At 59.6% G+C, this 16,514-nt stretch overlaps 2 protein-coding genes and 1 long non-coding RNA gene across 5 annotated transcripts in view; 1 reads left to right on the top strand and 2 right to left on the bottom strand.

The window, feature by feature from the left end:
* ADPRHL1 (ADP-ribosylhydrolase like 1) overlaps nucleotides 1-9,262 on the bottom strand; it is a 24,800-nt gene extending 15,538 nt beyond the window's left edge. Inside the window, exons 1-2 of one of the 2 annotated variants that reach the window (XM_089303352.1) lie at nucleotides 8,947-9,262; nucleotides 4,479-4,643 (exon numbers count right to left, since the gene is read on the bottom strand). In XM_089303352.1, coding sequence (XP_089159478.1) covers nucleotides 4,479-4,643; nucleotides 8,947-9,157 — 376 coding nt within the window. In that variant the 5' untranslated portion in view covers nucleotides 9,158-9,262. Of the gene's footprint in view, nucleotides 1-4,478; nucleotides 4,644-8,233; nucleotides 8,540-8,946 lie in introns of those variants that run through there. The other variant, XM_089303354.1, reaches the window with a different exon arrangement.
* LOC149124484 (uncharacterized) lies at nucleotides 983-16,514 on the top strand. The gene is made up of 2 exons (XR_016212645.1): nucleotides 983-1,216; nucleotides 15,657-16,514. It is a non-coding gene; the product is annotated as an uncharacterized LOC149124484 (long non-coding RNA).
* The window catches only part of DCUN1D2 (defective in cullin neddylation 1 domain containing 2), a 29,018-nt gene continuing 23,024 nt past the window's right edge, over nucleotides 10,521-16,514 (bottom strand). For both annotated transcript variants that reach the window (XR_016212644.1, XM_051841697.3), the window contains 3 exons: nucleotides 15,284-15,366; nucleotides 13,288-13,384; nucleotides 10,521-12,407 (listed from right to left, as the gene is read on the bottom strand). Coding sequence is in view for 1 of the 2 variants with exons in the window: in XM_051841697.3 (XP_051697657.1) it covers nucleotides 12,331-12,407; nucleotides 13,288-13,384; nucleotides 15,284-15,366 (257 nt within the window). In the remaining variant the exon portion in view is untranslated. The remainder of the gene's footprint in view (nucleotides 12,408-13,287; nucleotides 13,385-15,283; nucleotides 15,367-16,514) is intronic.

Raw genomic sequence — 16,514 nt, 5'->3', positions numbered from 1 at the left:
AGCTCGGACTAGACTAAGTTACTGGAATTAAGACTTATTCTATGCATCTGCTCTCCTCTGTGGGGAGCAGCTCGGACTAGACTAAGTTACTGGAATTAAGACTTATTCTATGCATCTGCTCTCCTACAATATGGCGCTGGGAGAGAAGTAAACAGCTTCCGCACAGCTGCCTCCAGTTCAACCAATAAACTGTAGGACTTGCTCCTGATTGGAGAGCAGCGTACTCGGCGTGTGGGCAGCCGAGTTGGGATTGGCAGAGGAGGACTATAAGGGAGGAGAGAGACGGCATGCACCAGGAACATCTATGGGGAACATCTAAGGGAACCCGTGCAGCCCCCGAGAGAACCGGCCGGCGGTGTGCCGCTCCCCTGCGGAAGTGGGGAATGTGGCCAGGGGGAACTGCCCTTCCACGGAGGTGGAAGGGATGGTAGCCAACCCGGGAAGAACCAGCAGCAAACCCGGGGAGGGCCGAGCAGACGAAAGAACAGCGCAGGGTCCTGTGTCGTTCCCCCACGAAGAGGGGGAGCGACATAATGGTGCCGTGACTCGGATAGGAAACCCAGGACGGATAGGAAACTTAGGAGGGAAGAAATGACTCGGATAGGAAACCTAACTCGGATAGGAAACCTAGGACGGATAGGAAACTTAGGAGGGAAGAAACGGGAAGAAGCAGGAAAATACCGGAGAGAGAGACTAGCGAAGAGCCTAGGGGAAAGCCAGACAAGAAAGGTGCCGGAAGAAGCTATTGAAAGCCTAGGCATAGACTCGGATACGGACTGTGGGAAAGAAGTTAGGATTGAAAGCGAAAGTGAAAGCTTTCATAGACTCGGATGCGGACTATGGCGGGGAAGCTAGGAGATTGAAAGCGAAAGTGAAACCTGGAGGAGGCTTGGACTCGGATATGGACTGTGGGAAAGAAGTTAGGATTTAAAGTGAAAGCAAGAAGAAACTTAGATACGGACTGAAGGTTGAAAGTGAAAGTGAAACCTATAAGAAACTTAGACTTGGATACGGACTGTGGGGAGAAGCCAGGAGAAATGAGAGGAATATTGTTGGAAGAAAACTTAAGGAAACATACCGGGTAGAGAGAAATGTTAGGGAGGATGAAGCCGCGAGTGCAGGCCAAGCCATCTTGGAATTCTTCAAGTCACCCCGGGGAGCAAGAGGCGAAGATCTGGAACCAGAGGCAGAGACGTGGGCCGCCAGGATTCGCCAGGTTAGTCCGGGGAACTTGGACTGAATGCCGGTGGTGGCGGAAACATTCGCGGAAGCCGCCGCGTGCAGAGAGAGCACAGGGGCTGGCGCGAAGCTGTGGTTCAGACGCGAAAGGGTTAAGCGTGGAGACCGCGGAGCGTGCGCGCAGAGCCGGGAACCCGCCGGCGGGGCGAGGCGCCGGGAAGCCGCGCAGAGCCGTGAAGCCGCCGCGGGGCGGGCGCCGGCGGGGCGAGGCGCCGGGAAGCCGCGCAAAGCCGGGAAGCTGCGCAGATGAGAGAGGCGCGGGCTGAAGCGGCTCAGCCGGGAAGCCGCCGAGAAGCAGCCTCGGGGCGGGCGCAGCCGGGAAGCCGCGGGGATAAGAATGAGAGCGGGAAGCCGCAGGGATAAGAGAAACACAAGTTTAGAAGTAAAAGAGAAATAGGAATGCTGGAAGATAGAAGTAAAATGGGAGAAATAGGAATGCCCGGAGATAGAGAAATAGAGAAATAGAAAGGCCTCCCCTCAACATGGCAATAAGAAAGCTTGGATTCGGTCTGCCTGATTAAGTGAGGCGATGAGCACCTGGGCGGCTAGCAGCTTATGCGCTGCAGGTCACCGAAGACAGGCACGAATTAACATCAGTAAGGCTTCCCCACGATACAACAATTAGGAGGCTTGGATTCGGTCTGCCTGATTTAAGGCGGTAAGCACCAGCAAGCAGCTCGACCAAAGCATGAGCTGCAGGTCACCGAAGATAGGCACAAACCAACACTAATAAGTCTCCCCCACAATATGGCGCTGAGAAGGCTTGGATTCGGTTTGCCTGATAGGTTTTGTAAGCACCTGCAGGCAGTTCTAGCAGAGTAGAGCATGCGCTGCAGGGCACCGAACACAGGCATGCATCAGTGCCTAGAAACCTCCTCACAACATGGCGAAGAGAGGACCCGGATTCGGTTTGCCTGATTGATAGGACTTGTAAGAACCTGTGGCAACTCTAGCAAGCAGAGCAGAGTGTGTGCCGCGGGACACCGAAGACAGGCGCGTATCAACGCCAAAAAAATAAAAAGAAAGGGGGATCTGTGGGGAGCAGCTCGGACTAGACTAAGTTACTGGAATTAAGACTTATTCTATGCATCTGCTCTCCTACAATATGGCGCTGGGAGAGGAGAAAACAGCTTCTACCCAGCTGCCTCCAGTTCAACCAATAAACTGTAGGACTTGCTCCTGATTGGAGAGCAGCGTACTCGGCGTGTGGGCAGCCGAGTTGGGATTGGCAGAGGAGGACTATAAGGGAGGAGAGAGACGGCATGCACCAGGAACATCTATGGGGAACATCTAAGGGAACCCGTGCAGCCCCCGAGAGAACCGGCCGGCGGTATGCCGCTCCCCTGCGGAAGTGGGGAATGTGGCCAGGGGGAACTGCCCTTCCACGGAGGTGGAAGGGATGGTAGCCAACCCGGGAAGAACCAGCAGCAAACCCGGGGAGGGCCGAGCAGACGAAAGAACAGCGCAGGGTCCTGTGTCGTTCCTCCACGAAGAGGGGGAGCGACAGTGCCGGACATGCAGTCTGTGTGTACATGTGCAGAACGCATGAGTATGCACACACATGTGCAAAACATGCAGTCTGAGCATGCACACATGTGTACAGAACACACAGTCTGCGTGTACATGTGTGTGTACAACTCTCCCTCTTTGTGTATCCTTTGGTGACAGAGCTGGGGTTGGGTCAGATGCACTGTGTGCAGCCAGCACGGGCAACCTCACCAGCACCTTAGGGAGGAGGGGCTGTCCCGGGAGGGGCAGGTATAAATGACAGTGCACACGCAGCACCCTGGCACATGCAGCGCCCTGGCACACACAGCGCCCCGGCATACGCAGCCCCCCGGCATACGCAGCCCCCCGGCACACGCAGCCCCCCGGCACACGCAGCCCCCCGGCACACACAGCGCCCTGGCACACGCAGCGCCCCAGCACACAAAGTCCCCCGGCACACGCAGCGCCCTGGCACATGCAGCACACCCCGGCACACGCAGCGCCCCGGCACACACAGTGCCTGGCACACGCAGCGCCCTGGCACACGCAGCACCCTGGCACACACAGCGCCCCAGCACACACAGCGCCCTGGCACACGCAGCGCCCTGGCACACAAAGTCCCCCAGCACACGCAGCGCCCTGGCACACGCAGTGCCCTGGCACACGCAGCGCCCCGGCACACGCAGTGCCCTCGCTGCTGCAGCCTTACCTCACCAGGAACATCTCAGCTGTCTGAAGGAAAACCGCCAGACCCATGCACGCATCCGCCCAGCGCTGATGGGTGACCCAGGCTTCCCTCTCAGGCTGGCGCTGCCTCCAGGCACAGGGAAGCTGTTTGCGCCTTAACTGCACCCTGGAGAGGGCCCTGGGCTCAGCCAGCAGGGCCAGCGATGCCTTCCTGCGCTGTGCACTGCCCACTCTGCCTCCGTGTCCAGTCTACACTGCCCACCCTGACTCGCTGTGTCCAGTCTACACTGCCCACCCTGACTCCCTGTTTCCAGTCTACACTGCCCACCCTGACACCCGTGTCCAGTCCACACTGCACACTCTGCCTGTGTCCAGTCTATACTGCTCACATAGCCTCCGTGTGTCCAGGCTACACTGCCTACTCTGCCTCCCCATGTCCAGTCTACACTGTACACTCTGTCTCCCTGTGTTCAGTCTATACTGCCTACCCTGACTCACTGTGTCCAGTCTACACTGCTCACATAGCCTCCCTGTGTCCAGGCTACACTGCCCACTCTGTCTCCCTGTGTCCAGTCTACACTGCCCACCTGACTCCCTGTGTCTAGTCTACATTGCCCACTCTGCCTCCCCGTGTCCAGTCTACACTGCCCACCCTGACTCGCTGTGTCCAGTCTACACTGCTCACATAGCCTCCCTGTGTCCAGGCTACGCTGCCCACACTGCTGTTCCTGTGGTGTTAGTGGGCAGTCTGGTGCCCGTGGGAAGGCCACACCTAGACCCGCTGAGGGTCCCTGCCCTGCCCTAGGGGCCCTGGCCAACCTCTGAGCAGAAGCAGGCTGCGGTGTTGGGGTTAGCTCGATTGGCAGGTTAGTCCAGGGACCCCGCCCTGCCCTAGGGGCCCTGGCCAGCTCTGCGCGGAGGCAGACTGTGGTGTCGGGGCTAGTGCGGGCGGCAGGTTAGTCCAGGGTCCTTGTCCTGCCCTAGGGGCCCTGGCAGAGGCAGACTGTGGTGTCTGGGCTAGCGTGGGCGGCAGGCTAGTCCAGGCTCCCCGCACACCAGCTGACCCTTTTCGTTGAAAGGTGTGTGCCAGGCCAGGAGGTAGTTATCTGGCTTCAGCTGCGAGCAGCCTTCAATCGTGGCTGGGTCTGGCCGCCGTTCTGGGAGTTTCTCGATGACCTCCACGTAGCACCTCACCATCTCGCGGTACAGGTCGTCCAGGCACCAGTAGTCTGAGGGGAGTGGAGAGCAGCATGTCAGGTGCAGAGCCGCGGAGCAGTGCCACCTGCCCCCACCTCCCGTGGGGTGGGGCAGGCTCTGTGGGGACCCCGGCCTCCCTCCCAGCTTCAGAGGGACGAGGGAGGTTCTAGGGACCTGTCATAGCCGAACCTGCTCCCTGGGGAAATTCAGCTGGGAGACAATCACTCTAGATGTTCTTTGTATTTCTGAAGACTTATTTTGTTTATTTGACGGGCAGAAGGACAGGTGCTGGCGGGATCTTCCATCCGCTGGTTCATGCCCCAGATGGCCAGGACAGCCAGGGCTGGGCCAGGCTGCAGCCAGGAGCCAGGAGCTTCCTCCAGTCTCTCAGGTGGGTGCAGGGGCCCAGGCACTTGGGCCACCTTACATTGCTTTGCCAGGCGCATTAGCAGGGAGCTGGATGGGAGGAGGAGCAACCAGGGCTTAAATCGGCGCCCACACGGGATGGCGGCGCTGCAGGGGAAGGCTTAGCCCACTACACAGCAGCCCCGGCTCCCCTAGGTTTCAGACATTACAGGTGGCTGCTGCACGCATCAGAGACATATGTGAGCAACTGGAGCAGAACTCAAGACCCTGTTTCTGCACTGCTGGCCCCGTCCCGGCGGGGACGGGGGAGCCGCATTCCACCTGCTCTCGGGTGACGAAGCGGTGTCTGGGTGGGGGCCGGCTCCCTGTCTCCCTGGACACCCTGTGCCCTGCACAGCCAGCTCCTGTAAAACCAGATCCCCAGCCCACAAGAGCCACCTGGGGACAAATACGGCCCCAGCCCCTCCCCACAGGTGCAGGTCCTCGCCTGCCGCGCTCCAGGACGTGCTGCGTCCCGCCCAAGGTGGGGCTCATCAATGGGTTTAAACACTTGTTTTTTTGAGTGGCAGAGAAACGGAAAGAGCTCTCGTCTGCTGGTTCACTCCCTAAATGCTCACGACTGCCAGACTGGGATTCCACCTGGGTGTCCCCTGTGGGTGCAGTGACCAGGTTCCTGAGCCCCCACTGCGGCCTCTCTGGGTGCACATTTGCAGGAAGCTGGAAGCCGGAGCGGAGAAGGGTTGCAGCCAGGCTCAGACGGGGGACGTGGGCGTCTTGACTGCCAGGCTGAACGCCTGCCTGCCAGAGGATGCTGATTGCCAAGCTGTGTGTGTGATCTTGGCCCTGTCGGTTCACAGCATGGCGGGCAGAGGGCCACGCATCCTCTAGCACACCAGGGAACAGGCCCTGGCTGGTGACGCAGGAGCAGGGCGCACCTGCCGCTGTCCCCTGAGAGCAGCCATGCATTTACATTCTGAGTGAGCTCCAACTCAGGGCTTTGGGGCTGACTCCAAGAAGCAGCCGTGTCTTCCTGTGCTGGTGGGCACCTTGTCTCAGGGTGGAAAAAAGCAAGAGACCAGGGAGGCAGGCCTCGCCCAGAGCTTCCCGTGGCAGAGCCGGGCTGGAGACAGGTTGGGAGGAACGAGGGCTGCAGGCCACATGGGAGGGTGGACACCGTGGCCCTGCAGGAGTGAGATCAGCTCTGAGTGCACACGAGCCCTGTTCCGGCAGCCTGTGCTGGGCCCGTCCACTCCGCAGCCCACGGGCCGTGGCTCTTGGCAGCAGCGTGATCTGCTCACAAGCAGCCTCTCTGCACTGTGTCCTGGGTTAACCCTTCTGAAGGCCCTCACACAATTCCTTTTGTTCTGGAATCAGATACATAGAATGTACTGGGGGCTGGCACTGGTGTAGCAGGTAAAGCCGCAGCCTGCAGTGCTGGCATCCCATGTGGGCACTTGTTCGAGTCCTGGCTTCTCCATGTCCAGTGCAGCTCTCTGCCATGGCCTGGGAAAGCAGTGGAAGATGGCCCAAGTCCTTGGGCCCCTGCACCCGTGTGGGAGACCTGGAGGAGGCTCCTGGCTTCAGATCAGCCCAGCGCCAGCCATTGTGGCCATTTGGGAAGCAAACCAGCAGATGGAAGACCTCTCCCTGTCTTTCCCTTTGTCTAACTCTGCCTTTCAAATAAAATAAATAAATATTTTTTAAAAGTCTGTACTGAACTGAATTCAGTTGTTTTAAAGCAAAAAAAAAAAAAAAAAGAAAGAAAGAAAGAAAAAGCCCATTAAGTATATCAACAGAAAGCATTGTCTTGCAGTTAGGATTGAACTGGAAACACGTGTGCCAAGTTGCTGTGCCTGGCGTTGTGGCACAGAGGGTAAAGCTGCCGTCTACGGCGCCAGCATCCCATATGGGCGCTGGTTCAAGTCCCAGATGCTCCACTTCCAATTCAAATCCCTGCTAATGCACCTGGGAAAGTAGCAGGGGAAGCCCCAAGCGCTTGGGCCCCCACACACATGTGGGAGACGCAGAATAAGCTCCTGGCTCCTGGCTTTGTTCTAGCCCAGCCCTGTCCAGTGTGGCCGTTTGGGGAGTAAACCATCAGATAGAAGACCTTTCTTTCTCCCTGTAACTCTGACTTTCCAATAAATAAATAAGGAGCGTTTCTGTTTTGTGACGCAGCCACCTTACGCTTCTCCATGTCACCTCTTGGTCGCTTAACAGATACTCAGTTCCCGAGACTGCCTTTGGCTCCCCTGATGCACGAGGGGTAGAACAGGCCAAGCACCAGCGGGGCTGCATCCCCCGCCCTCCCGCCAGCCCCCACGGCCCTCGGCAGAGGCCGTGTTCAGCCAGTCGGTGGCGCCAAGCCGGGGCCCCAGAGCTTGCCCTCAGGGGACACAAGCGGTCGCCGGACGCCTGCCCTGGCGAGATTCAGGCGCCTCGTGTTCGACGCTGTACGCACGCCACCCCTGACGCAGCCTGCCGGGCGCGGGATGCTGCTCCTCCCTGCTTGCTTCTGCTCTCTGCCCTGCTCAGCGACACGCCCCACACCTGGAGGCCGCACGGGCTGCCTCCCCCGGGGAGTCACAAGTGGAACTTAGGCAGCGACCCCAAGATGTAGCTGCTCGCGTGAATGCCTGGCTTTGGAAAATGGAAAACCACTGCACATGGTGACCCCTAAAATATGTGCATGGCCCTGGGGGCCCCGGGGGTGGGGAGAAAGCTCAAGAACGCGGCGGCGAGGCGCCAGGCTCAGGGCGCTCCCAACGCCGTCCTCCTGTAGCTGCCTGTGTGCGTCAGCTCCTTCTCCTGTCGGATGGTGACCAAGTCGGCCTCCAGCCCACCTGGGGGTGGGGAATGGCTTGCAGGACACATGGCCGTCAGCCAGTGCCTGGACACGCAGCACCGTGGGAGTCGGCTCCTGCCACCCTCTTCTGGAGGCTGGGATTTGTTAAAAACACTGGGCTGCTTGGAAAGTGAATTTCAATGAAATGTAAACTTGATTTTCAGCGAGTTGGGAGAATCGCTTACCCCACAGAGGAGCGAGGGATTCGGGGCCTCTGCTGAGCGCTGGCCTACTCAGGCTCCGCCATGACCGCCAGCCCTGGCCATGGCCGTGACGCCCTCCCGTGGGGACTGATTCTTCTCAGAAGCTCAGTGCACCCCCGCCCCCACCGTGAGTGCTGCTGACCCAGCCTCAGGGGCTCAGCAGGCCCCCAGCAGGACCAGACGCAGGGCTGTAGGCTGTGACACTCACCAGGTGCTGACAGAGAGCAGGACGCGCGGGGGCCGGCACACTTGTGGGATCGCCAGGCCCAGCGCCAGATGCAGGGCGCGGGGGTTGTGGGGGAGTGTGCTGCAGGACCGACGACGGTGCCATGTGCAGCAGCTTGATCCACAGGCCTTCCGTTCTGCACCGGCTCTGCTTGGGGGGTGTGTGTGACCACCAAGGCCACTGGGGGACCGCTGTGGCCCTGAGACTGCGGACGACCTCGGGAGGACTAGAGGGCGGCTTCGTCGCCGCCTCCCAGCTGGGTGCCTCACCCCATCGGCACGCCCCAGCTCTCCCTGCTATTTAGGGACGCAAAGCCGGCGGCATTCCTGCAGAATGACCACAGAACTAAACTGAGCTGTCCACAGCAGGCGAGCGAGTCCCATTCACTTAGCGGCTGCCCTCGGGGCTCACCCTGCAGTGCGGGGAGGGAGAGTGGGGCGTGACACCTGCTGTTTCCCGAAACTCGCATCCACTTCCACAGCACACCTGAGGAAACTTTGTCCCCCCCCCCCCAACTCCATCAACCTCGTACGATTTTCGAGAGGCCGCTCACGTACGAGCTGCCCCGGCTGGCGGCGCTGCCGCCTGATGCACCGGCTCAGGGTGCCCAGCAATGCTGAGTGCTGGACTTCAACCGGCTCCCTCCTGACCGCACGGCTGGCAGCTCTGCACAGCCGCGCCCGCGCGCGGCCTACCTGTGGTGAGGGCCTCCGCGGTGGCCATGTGCATGATGGTGTTGTCGCTTACTGGCCACTGCTCGGGGGAGAGCACGAGGCGGTCCAGCCCGCCGCTGCGCTGCAGCTCGCTCTGCACGGAGCCCGCGCTGCTGCGCTCCCTGCAGAAGTTGCTGTAGCCCAGGGCGTCGCCAGCAGCCCCCAGCAGCATCGCAGCCTTGAACTTCTCCATCGCTGGGGCCGGGCACGGCAGCTGCGGCTGCGGCCTTCGTCCCTGCCTCTGCTGCCTTCGGCCAGCGACGCTGACATTTATACTGTCACTGCTGCCGTCAGCGCGTCCTCTAAGGGGCTGGACGTTCCTTTCTTGTGTGCTGGTGCCACCAATGAGCTTGTATCCCACCACGTGGGAGGTGTCAGGTTCCCTGGCGTCCGGAGCAAAGCAGCTGCCGGGCTCCCGTGCGAGCTGAGCCGTCCCTCGCAGCAGGAGGCGTGTGCACATGTGGGCAGCGGGCCTCTCGCTGCACGAGGTCCGCGCCCACCGCCCCGCTCACCCGTTGCCTCTGGCTCTCGCCTTTCCCAGGAACTGCAAACGAATGCGTCTACCTTGCCACAGACTAGATTTTCCAGAAATTGCTAGAACCACCGTGCGGCCTGTGCCTGCTGCTCTGTCCCAGCGAAGCTCCGCCCACCTTGGTTTCCTCTCTTAGGAAGCTTGTTTTCTTTTCACGTTGGGGATAGAAAACTTGTAAAAAGGTTGCAGAAGTGAAGTGTCCTCCACACAAGGCTGTGGTTTGGAGGCGGCGGTGACTCTGGTCACCGCAGGGCCTCCTGCACTGAGCCCTGCCAGGCTGTGAGGAGGAGGCAGGTGCAGCAGGGTCATTACCCCACCCCAGCCCTGGAGGGGGCCACGCCGCCCTCCCACCTCCCTGGGGATCCGATCTCAGCTCCAGAGCAGAAGGAAATACACCATGAAAATAAAACTTCTTGGTTACAGCAAGACAGTGAGCTGCCCTGAAACACGGGGCGCGGTGTCAGTGCTTGGGAAACCGGGGTTCTGGAGCTGGAGTCAGGCGCCCAGCACGCTCCAGGGCAGTCGCCGTCCCGGGCCAGGTCTCCTGCCACCTTCACGGACAACAGTCGGAACAATCCCCACGGCCTGTGCTCCAGCGGCAACACTGAGATGAGCTCACCGGCTTCCTCGCTCAGGCCCAGGAACCGCGGCTGTGGCGTAAAGTTCGCTCCGGCCCCGTGGGGCAGAGAACACACGTGTTGCCCGTGAGCTTTACGGAGCTGTACACAGCATGCGCTACGTCACTGAGACAGGACAGCGTCTACGCCGGGCATTCTGAGGGCAGAGGCGACCTTACACCACTTTTAACAAGCCCGGGGGTCGTGCTGCTGCAAAACTCCCCTCAGTTCTCTGTGAGCTCTGCTCCCACGGAAGCACACCACGAGACGCTGGAGAAGAAAACCCCTGGAGACCTGGAGACGCGGCTGATGGAGTGCGCACCGGGAGGGGCCCAGGCCAGCGCGCAGGGGCCCGCCCTCCAGTGGCGGGAGCTGGCACAACCCAGAACAGAAGCAGACGACACACGGCCAGGGAACAGTCGCCTTTAATGTTTCTGCAGATCTCAGCACGGCACACAGCACGTGACAGAATGACGAGCCCCTCCGCCACGTGTGCACAGCCCACGGGCTTTAGGTCTCAGAGGGGAGCCCAGACCCGCGGCCGCCACGGGGCTGAGCTCTGGGGACTTCTCTGCACGCGGGAAGCCTGGAAGGAACCCGACGTGCCTGAGTCGTACAACAGAGACGGCCCAGCACCCGCTCATGTAGAGGGGAGCAGAGGCGAGAAAGGGCGCGTGGCGTGCTCTAGACTCTACTAGTCACGTCTAGGTACGTCCCCACGTGACTGGTGACATCCTCACACGACTCGCTATGTCTTCACACTGGTTATGTCCCCGTGTGACTGGTTATGTCCCCATGTGCCTGGTTATGTCCCAAGACTAGTTACATCCTCACACAACTAGCTATGACCCCATGTGACTAGTTGTATACCCGTGACTGGTTATGTCTTCATATGACTAATTATGTCCCCACATGACTAGTTATTTCCCTGTGACTGCTTAGGTATTCACACAACTAGTTCTGTCCCTACATCCCAGTTCTGTCCTCATAGGCCTAGTTATGCCTCCACGTGACTGGTTACATCGCCGCATGACTGGGAAGGGCCGGCTCGTCCCACCTGGGGCAGGGCACACAAACTGTGGACAACAGCGCACATTCCCTGAAGTGCAGAGGGCACCTTGGGTGCGGGTGCTCTCTGTGGTGTCTGGGAGGGGGTTGCCCTCCCCCACAGGCGAGCCCAGCCCACCTGTTTCATGGCCCAGTTGCAGGCGGGCAGCAAGGCAGGCCTATGATGCCAAACGTGGCAAGCGAGGTGTGGCCACAGAGCGATGGTCACAGCTCAGCACCAGAGGGGCGGGGGTGTCCAGACCCTCTGAGGCAGGAGGAGCACAGACGCCCGGCCAGGTGCCCAGCGCAGGGGTGGGTTGCGGCCCACAGGTGAGACGAGGGCCTGGGGCCGGCATCAAGCGCACATGACCGTGCGATGGCTAGACAGCGCGGGTGTCACTCATGGGTGACAGGAACCAGCGCGTCTGGTTTTCACATCTAACTCGTCACTCAGCAGAAATCTTTCTCATGGAAAAACTCCTTGAATGTAATAAAATACATTAAAGACACTCCGGGACTTCCCAGGAAGTTGACTAGCAGCATCAGACGCGGGGCGGGCCCCTCCGGCACGCAGCTAAGCAAAGCTTCACTGGGGACCGCTGCCTGCGCCCGCGTGCAAACTGCAACGGTGTCTTAGAAACCAGAAAGTGATCTCCAGATAAACACTACCGAAAGTGCAAACAAAAATAGATCTGGCAAATCTAGACATTCGATAATTCAAAAAATATAACTCTTGAATTTCTGGCACAAATTTAGAAAACGACGCGTGCAGAGGATCACCTTCTTCGGTGCATCTGCCACAGCTCCGACTTGTCTGGAGGTGCCGCGCCCTGCGAGGACACAGCGCGGCTCCTCAGGGCGATCACAGCACAGTGCAGAGTTCTGGTGACCGCTGGCGTCACCTCGGACCCTGAGCTAAGCGTCCCTGCAGCCCTGGCCGCGTGGGCCGTTTCTTTGTAACTAGAAAAACCATGCAGCAGTCTCCCAAAGCAGCAGCGTGAGGACAGGTCTCCTGAGTCGGCCGCCACTGTCGGGTGGACGGAGGTGGCTAGGCCGGCCTCACCCCGGTCGCGGATGGCCTCTGAAGGTGGCAGGCGTGCAGTGACTGACCAGAGCGTGGCTGCGCGGGATGCGTTCATCTCGCAAGCCGGCCCCGCTGCCACTCTCCTCCTAGCGAGGGCGGGGCTCACCCGAGACCACTGGCCGGGCGTACTCGACAAAGTCGTCTATCAGGACTGGCCAGGCGCCTAGGGAAACACAGAAGGTTAAGTCGGTCAGACAAGGTTTTCCCACAAAACACCTGCATTTCAAGAATCCCGTGCCGTGCTCATGGACTAAGCCGGCTGAGGTTCCACAATCCTTACGCTCGAGGAGGCCAGGTGCACGCTAACTTGGGCTCTGTGAGGGCAGCCCACACCCGGCCCCTACGTGTGCTCCAGGGCCTGGCTCCCAGCAGCCAGGCCCACTTGTCTTATGAGGCAGCCATGAGGGGCAGCTCTCTTCCGGTCAGTGGTGCTCCTGACCCCAGGCGGGGCTGCTGGCCAGATCCCCCCAGGGGAGCCCACCCACACAGGGCCCAGGGCACCCCGCAGCTCCCGCAAGCTGAGCCTCTGGGACTTCCCAGACCTGGTTCGCTGCCTGTGAGGCATGGGAAAAGGGAGGTGCTGAGGACAGAGATGGATGAACTAAAACGACCCGCATACCAGTCACCCAGTGCCCCGGCTGAAGGTGTGGGACGAGGCTGTCCCAGAGCACGCCCTGGCCAGATGCGTGGCCACGAGGAAGACGTGAGGGGGCCTCAGGGACCCTGCAGCCCAGAGGCTCTGCTGCTCTCCCAGTGTGGCACACACGCAGGGTCCTGAAATCCCGGGACCACTTGGGTAAGTGGACAGAAACGGAAACCACGTAAGCCGGAACAGCGTGCTGCTGTCTGTGAGCTCTGAGAAGCAGGAAGCAGCAGGCGCCGCTCCGTCCCCCGCGTCTCGGGAGACGAACGGGACCTGCCTGACTGCTGGTTCTGAAGCCGTCAACCCCTCTCCTCCTCCAGGCCCCTGTGCCCTCAGCCCTCTGGAGAAAGGGAGAGGTGACAGCCCCGTCCGACACAGCATCTCCCACAACCTCTAGTACCTTCTTCATCGTAGTTGGACATATCGTCTGCAATCACGTTTCCAAAATCTAGCAGGAGGTTCCAGGTGTCCCTGGGAATGGACCTTTTGTGATGCTCCTAACGTGCGAGAGAAAAACCCCCGGGTTGACACCGAGTTCAGCTCTCAGATGTTCAGGCCGGCGGTTCACACCCACTGAGGGATCCTCGTCAACCCAGGAGCAAGCCCGACAGCAGAAACGCTACAGGTCACAGTGACAGCAGCACCCAGGCTAAGAGCAACAATGCCCACGTCCAGACAGGGAACAGGCGTACTTGACCCCGCGAACACCTCACACTCCAGGCCAGAAGCTGCCGCTGCTCAGACACCAGGCCGCACTGTGCCCTCTGCCTCCCGCAGACGAGTTCAGGACGAGTGCAAGCGACTGTAAACACTCATCTCGTTATATGCCAGGCAGGTCTTCCACTGGGACGCAACACCTCTCCAAGAGCACCGTGGGGATGGGCGTGAGGCACGGGCTCTGCTTCTGATTCCAGCTTCCCGCTAACCTGCCCCTCGGAGGCCGTGGTGAGAGTTCAAGGACTTGGGTCGCTGCCACCCTTGTGGGAGACTAAGTGTGTTCCCAGCTCCTGGCTTTGGCCTGGCTCAGCCCTGGACGTGTGGGCATTTGGGGAGTGAACCAGAGGATGAAGAGCTCTCTCTTGATCTTTCAAATCAATAAGTAAGTGAATAGATAAATAAGTAACCTGTGACTCAACACTACAGGTAATGTAAGAGCTGTGTCCTCCCTGCCCCCGACTCAAGGGAGTGCCTGGTCTCCCACAGTCAGCACTCATCTCTCTCGTGCCTGTCCTGGCGTGTTAATCACGTCCATATGTAAACTCATCAAGAGCTTATAAGCTGTTTACCACTTTAAAACACTAACTCCTACCAAGTTATACCTGGTTTTCTGCCACCGTCTTTTCCACTCAGCATACGTCGGCGATCGAGCCTGTGGCCGACGCCGCCCACCCGAGCTCATGCACTCTGCGGCTCTGTAACCAGGGCTGAGGTTTAACTCGTCCCCTACCCGAGGACACTGGGCTGCTCCAGGGTCCTGCGGTCACAAGGCCAGGGGCACGTTCATCCTGACCCTGTGCACTGGGAATGTCTACAATTCGGGTTTGACCCCAGGTGGAGGAAGGCGTCATGGGCAAGGTTTCCTCCACCCTCTGGACAGACGTAGCCAGACGGGATGGGGCGGGTTTCTCAACACACCTCTCACAGTCAGCTCCCGCCGCCCCCGCGCCCACTCTGCGAGTACTGTGCCTCCGTGAGGAGACTCAGGCACACACGGCTCTTTCTGTGGCAGGGCAAAGTACACACACCACCTGGCACCATAAACCGAGGGTGGAGGCGCCGGTGCTCGGCCAGGCCGTGGGCTGTGCTGTGAAGACCACTGCCTTTGATTTCCATGGGGAGGACAGGCCTTATGGGTCTGCCACCCTCAGGGCTGTCCACCTCACCAGAAGGGCCCGATGTGGCTGCAGGTCCCACCCCACGGTCTCCTAGCCAACAAACCCACTGTACACACACGTCCCAGCGCCATTGGCCTGGGAGCCGTGGGGCAGCTGGAGACCAGGCACGGCCCTGTGGCTGCACCAAGCTTTTTCCTTAAGGACCAGAAGCTTCCTGCTGGGAGGCATTGATTTAGTTCAAGGGGTTCAGACGGCGACAGGCAGAGGGCTGCTGGGGCTGGCAGATCTTGCAGAACCCAAGGAGAGGGTGCTTGTGGGGCACCGTGAGCTGTTCTCTGGGACCCCCTCAGGGCAGTCTCCACCTGGGCTCACCACCGTGCCTTCCATGCGGTGCCAAGGCCGTGCACTGGCTCACCTGGGACCTGAGGGACTCTGTGTGGGACATCCCCTCACCCAGAACTGCCCCGCGTCAGCTCCAGCCACAGGACTGCACACAGCCGCACATCCGACAACCCCGCCTTCCGGCTGGGCACACACAGCAAGAAACGGGGCGCTACTTACCAGTAAGAACGTGTTCCAGAGATCTAAAAACTTAAACCTCCCAGATAATACCAGTTTCCAATAGGCCACAGCCATTTCTAAATCTGGCAAAAAAAGAGAAAGAGCAGTTAGTAAACCCAGTCGCTTTTTCTCTATTGCTCAAGAAAATGAGCTTCCCCGCAGGCTAACACCAGGCGTCACAGGAGGGCCGACGGCTGCGTGTCCCTGGGCTCTGCAGACGCAGGGGAGAGGACTTGTGCGCTGCACCGTCTGGACTGGGAGGTGACTGTCCCTCAGCGGTCAGCACGGGAGACGGGCGCGCGTCCTTTGGTCCTGACCTGATCCCTGGTAACGCGTGCATTTCTAAACACAGGCCGCTGCCCTTTCTCCACAGGAAGCTGCAGCGTGCGTCTTGTCCAGGAGCGACACGCCGCCCTCCCACGGGCCTGCCCTGTCCCTGCACCAGCAAGAACAGCTCTGAGAACTGCCGACTCCCAGACCGGGCCAGACGCGTGAGCAGCGCAGGGAAGAGTGCCCACTGCCACTGAGGTCAAGAGCCTTCCAGGTCACGACTGCCGCCAGTCCGGCCAGCATGCTGTGTGCTGCCCGCAGGGCAGTCGGCCCCGTCTCCAGCAGCTGGCTGACGGGGTGCGTGGTCGCAGGACCCCCATCCATAGGCTTTGGAACACGGACTTGTTCTCCTCTCACTGCAAGGTTCCTGTTTGCTGTTGTGTGCTTGACAGACCAAGTGCATACACAGGGTAGGAGGTTTATTTCTTAAAACCAATCACCTCTAGTGTGTTGAACAATGGGTACCGCTTGTGGGCAACAGGGCAGTTACACTGAAATAATTTCCTGATCACACCAGATAAACTCATGTGAAAAGCAGATTAATAAAGATGTCAAAGGGGGCCGGCACCGTGGCTCACTTGGCTAATCCTCTGCCTGTGGCTCTGGCATCCCATATGGGTGCTGGGTTCTAGTCTCGGTTGCCCCTCTCCCAGTCCAGCTCTCTGCTATGGCCCGGAGTGCAGTGGAGGATGGCCCAGGTCCTTGGGCCCTGCACCCCATGGGAGACCAGGAGAAGCACCTGGTTCCTGGCTTCAGATCAGTGCAGTGCCGACCGTGGCAGCCATTTTGGGGGGGTGAACCAATGGAAGGAAGACCTTTCTCTCTGTCTCTCCCTCTCACTGTCTGTAACTCTACCTGTCAAATAAATAAATAAAACATAAAATAAAATAAAATAAAAATA

Source organism: Oryctolagus cuniculus, chromosome 9 (genome assembly GCF_051225735.1).
Source record: "Oryctolagus cuniculus isolate XC-2025 breed Fujian yellow rabbit chromosome 9, ASM5122573v1, whole genome shotgun sequence".
In the NCBI taxonomy this organism is placed as follows: domain Eukaryota; kingdom Metazoa; phylum Chordata; class Mammalia; order Lagomorpha; family Leporidae; genus Oryctolagus; species Oryctolagus cuniculus.
Note: the sequence above shows the minus strand (reverse complement) of the source record. Positions and strands in the feature narration are given on the sequence as shown.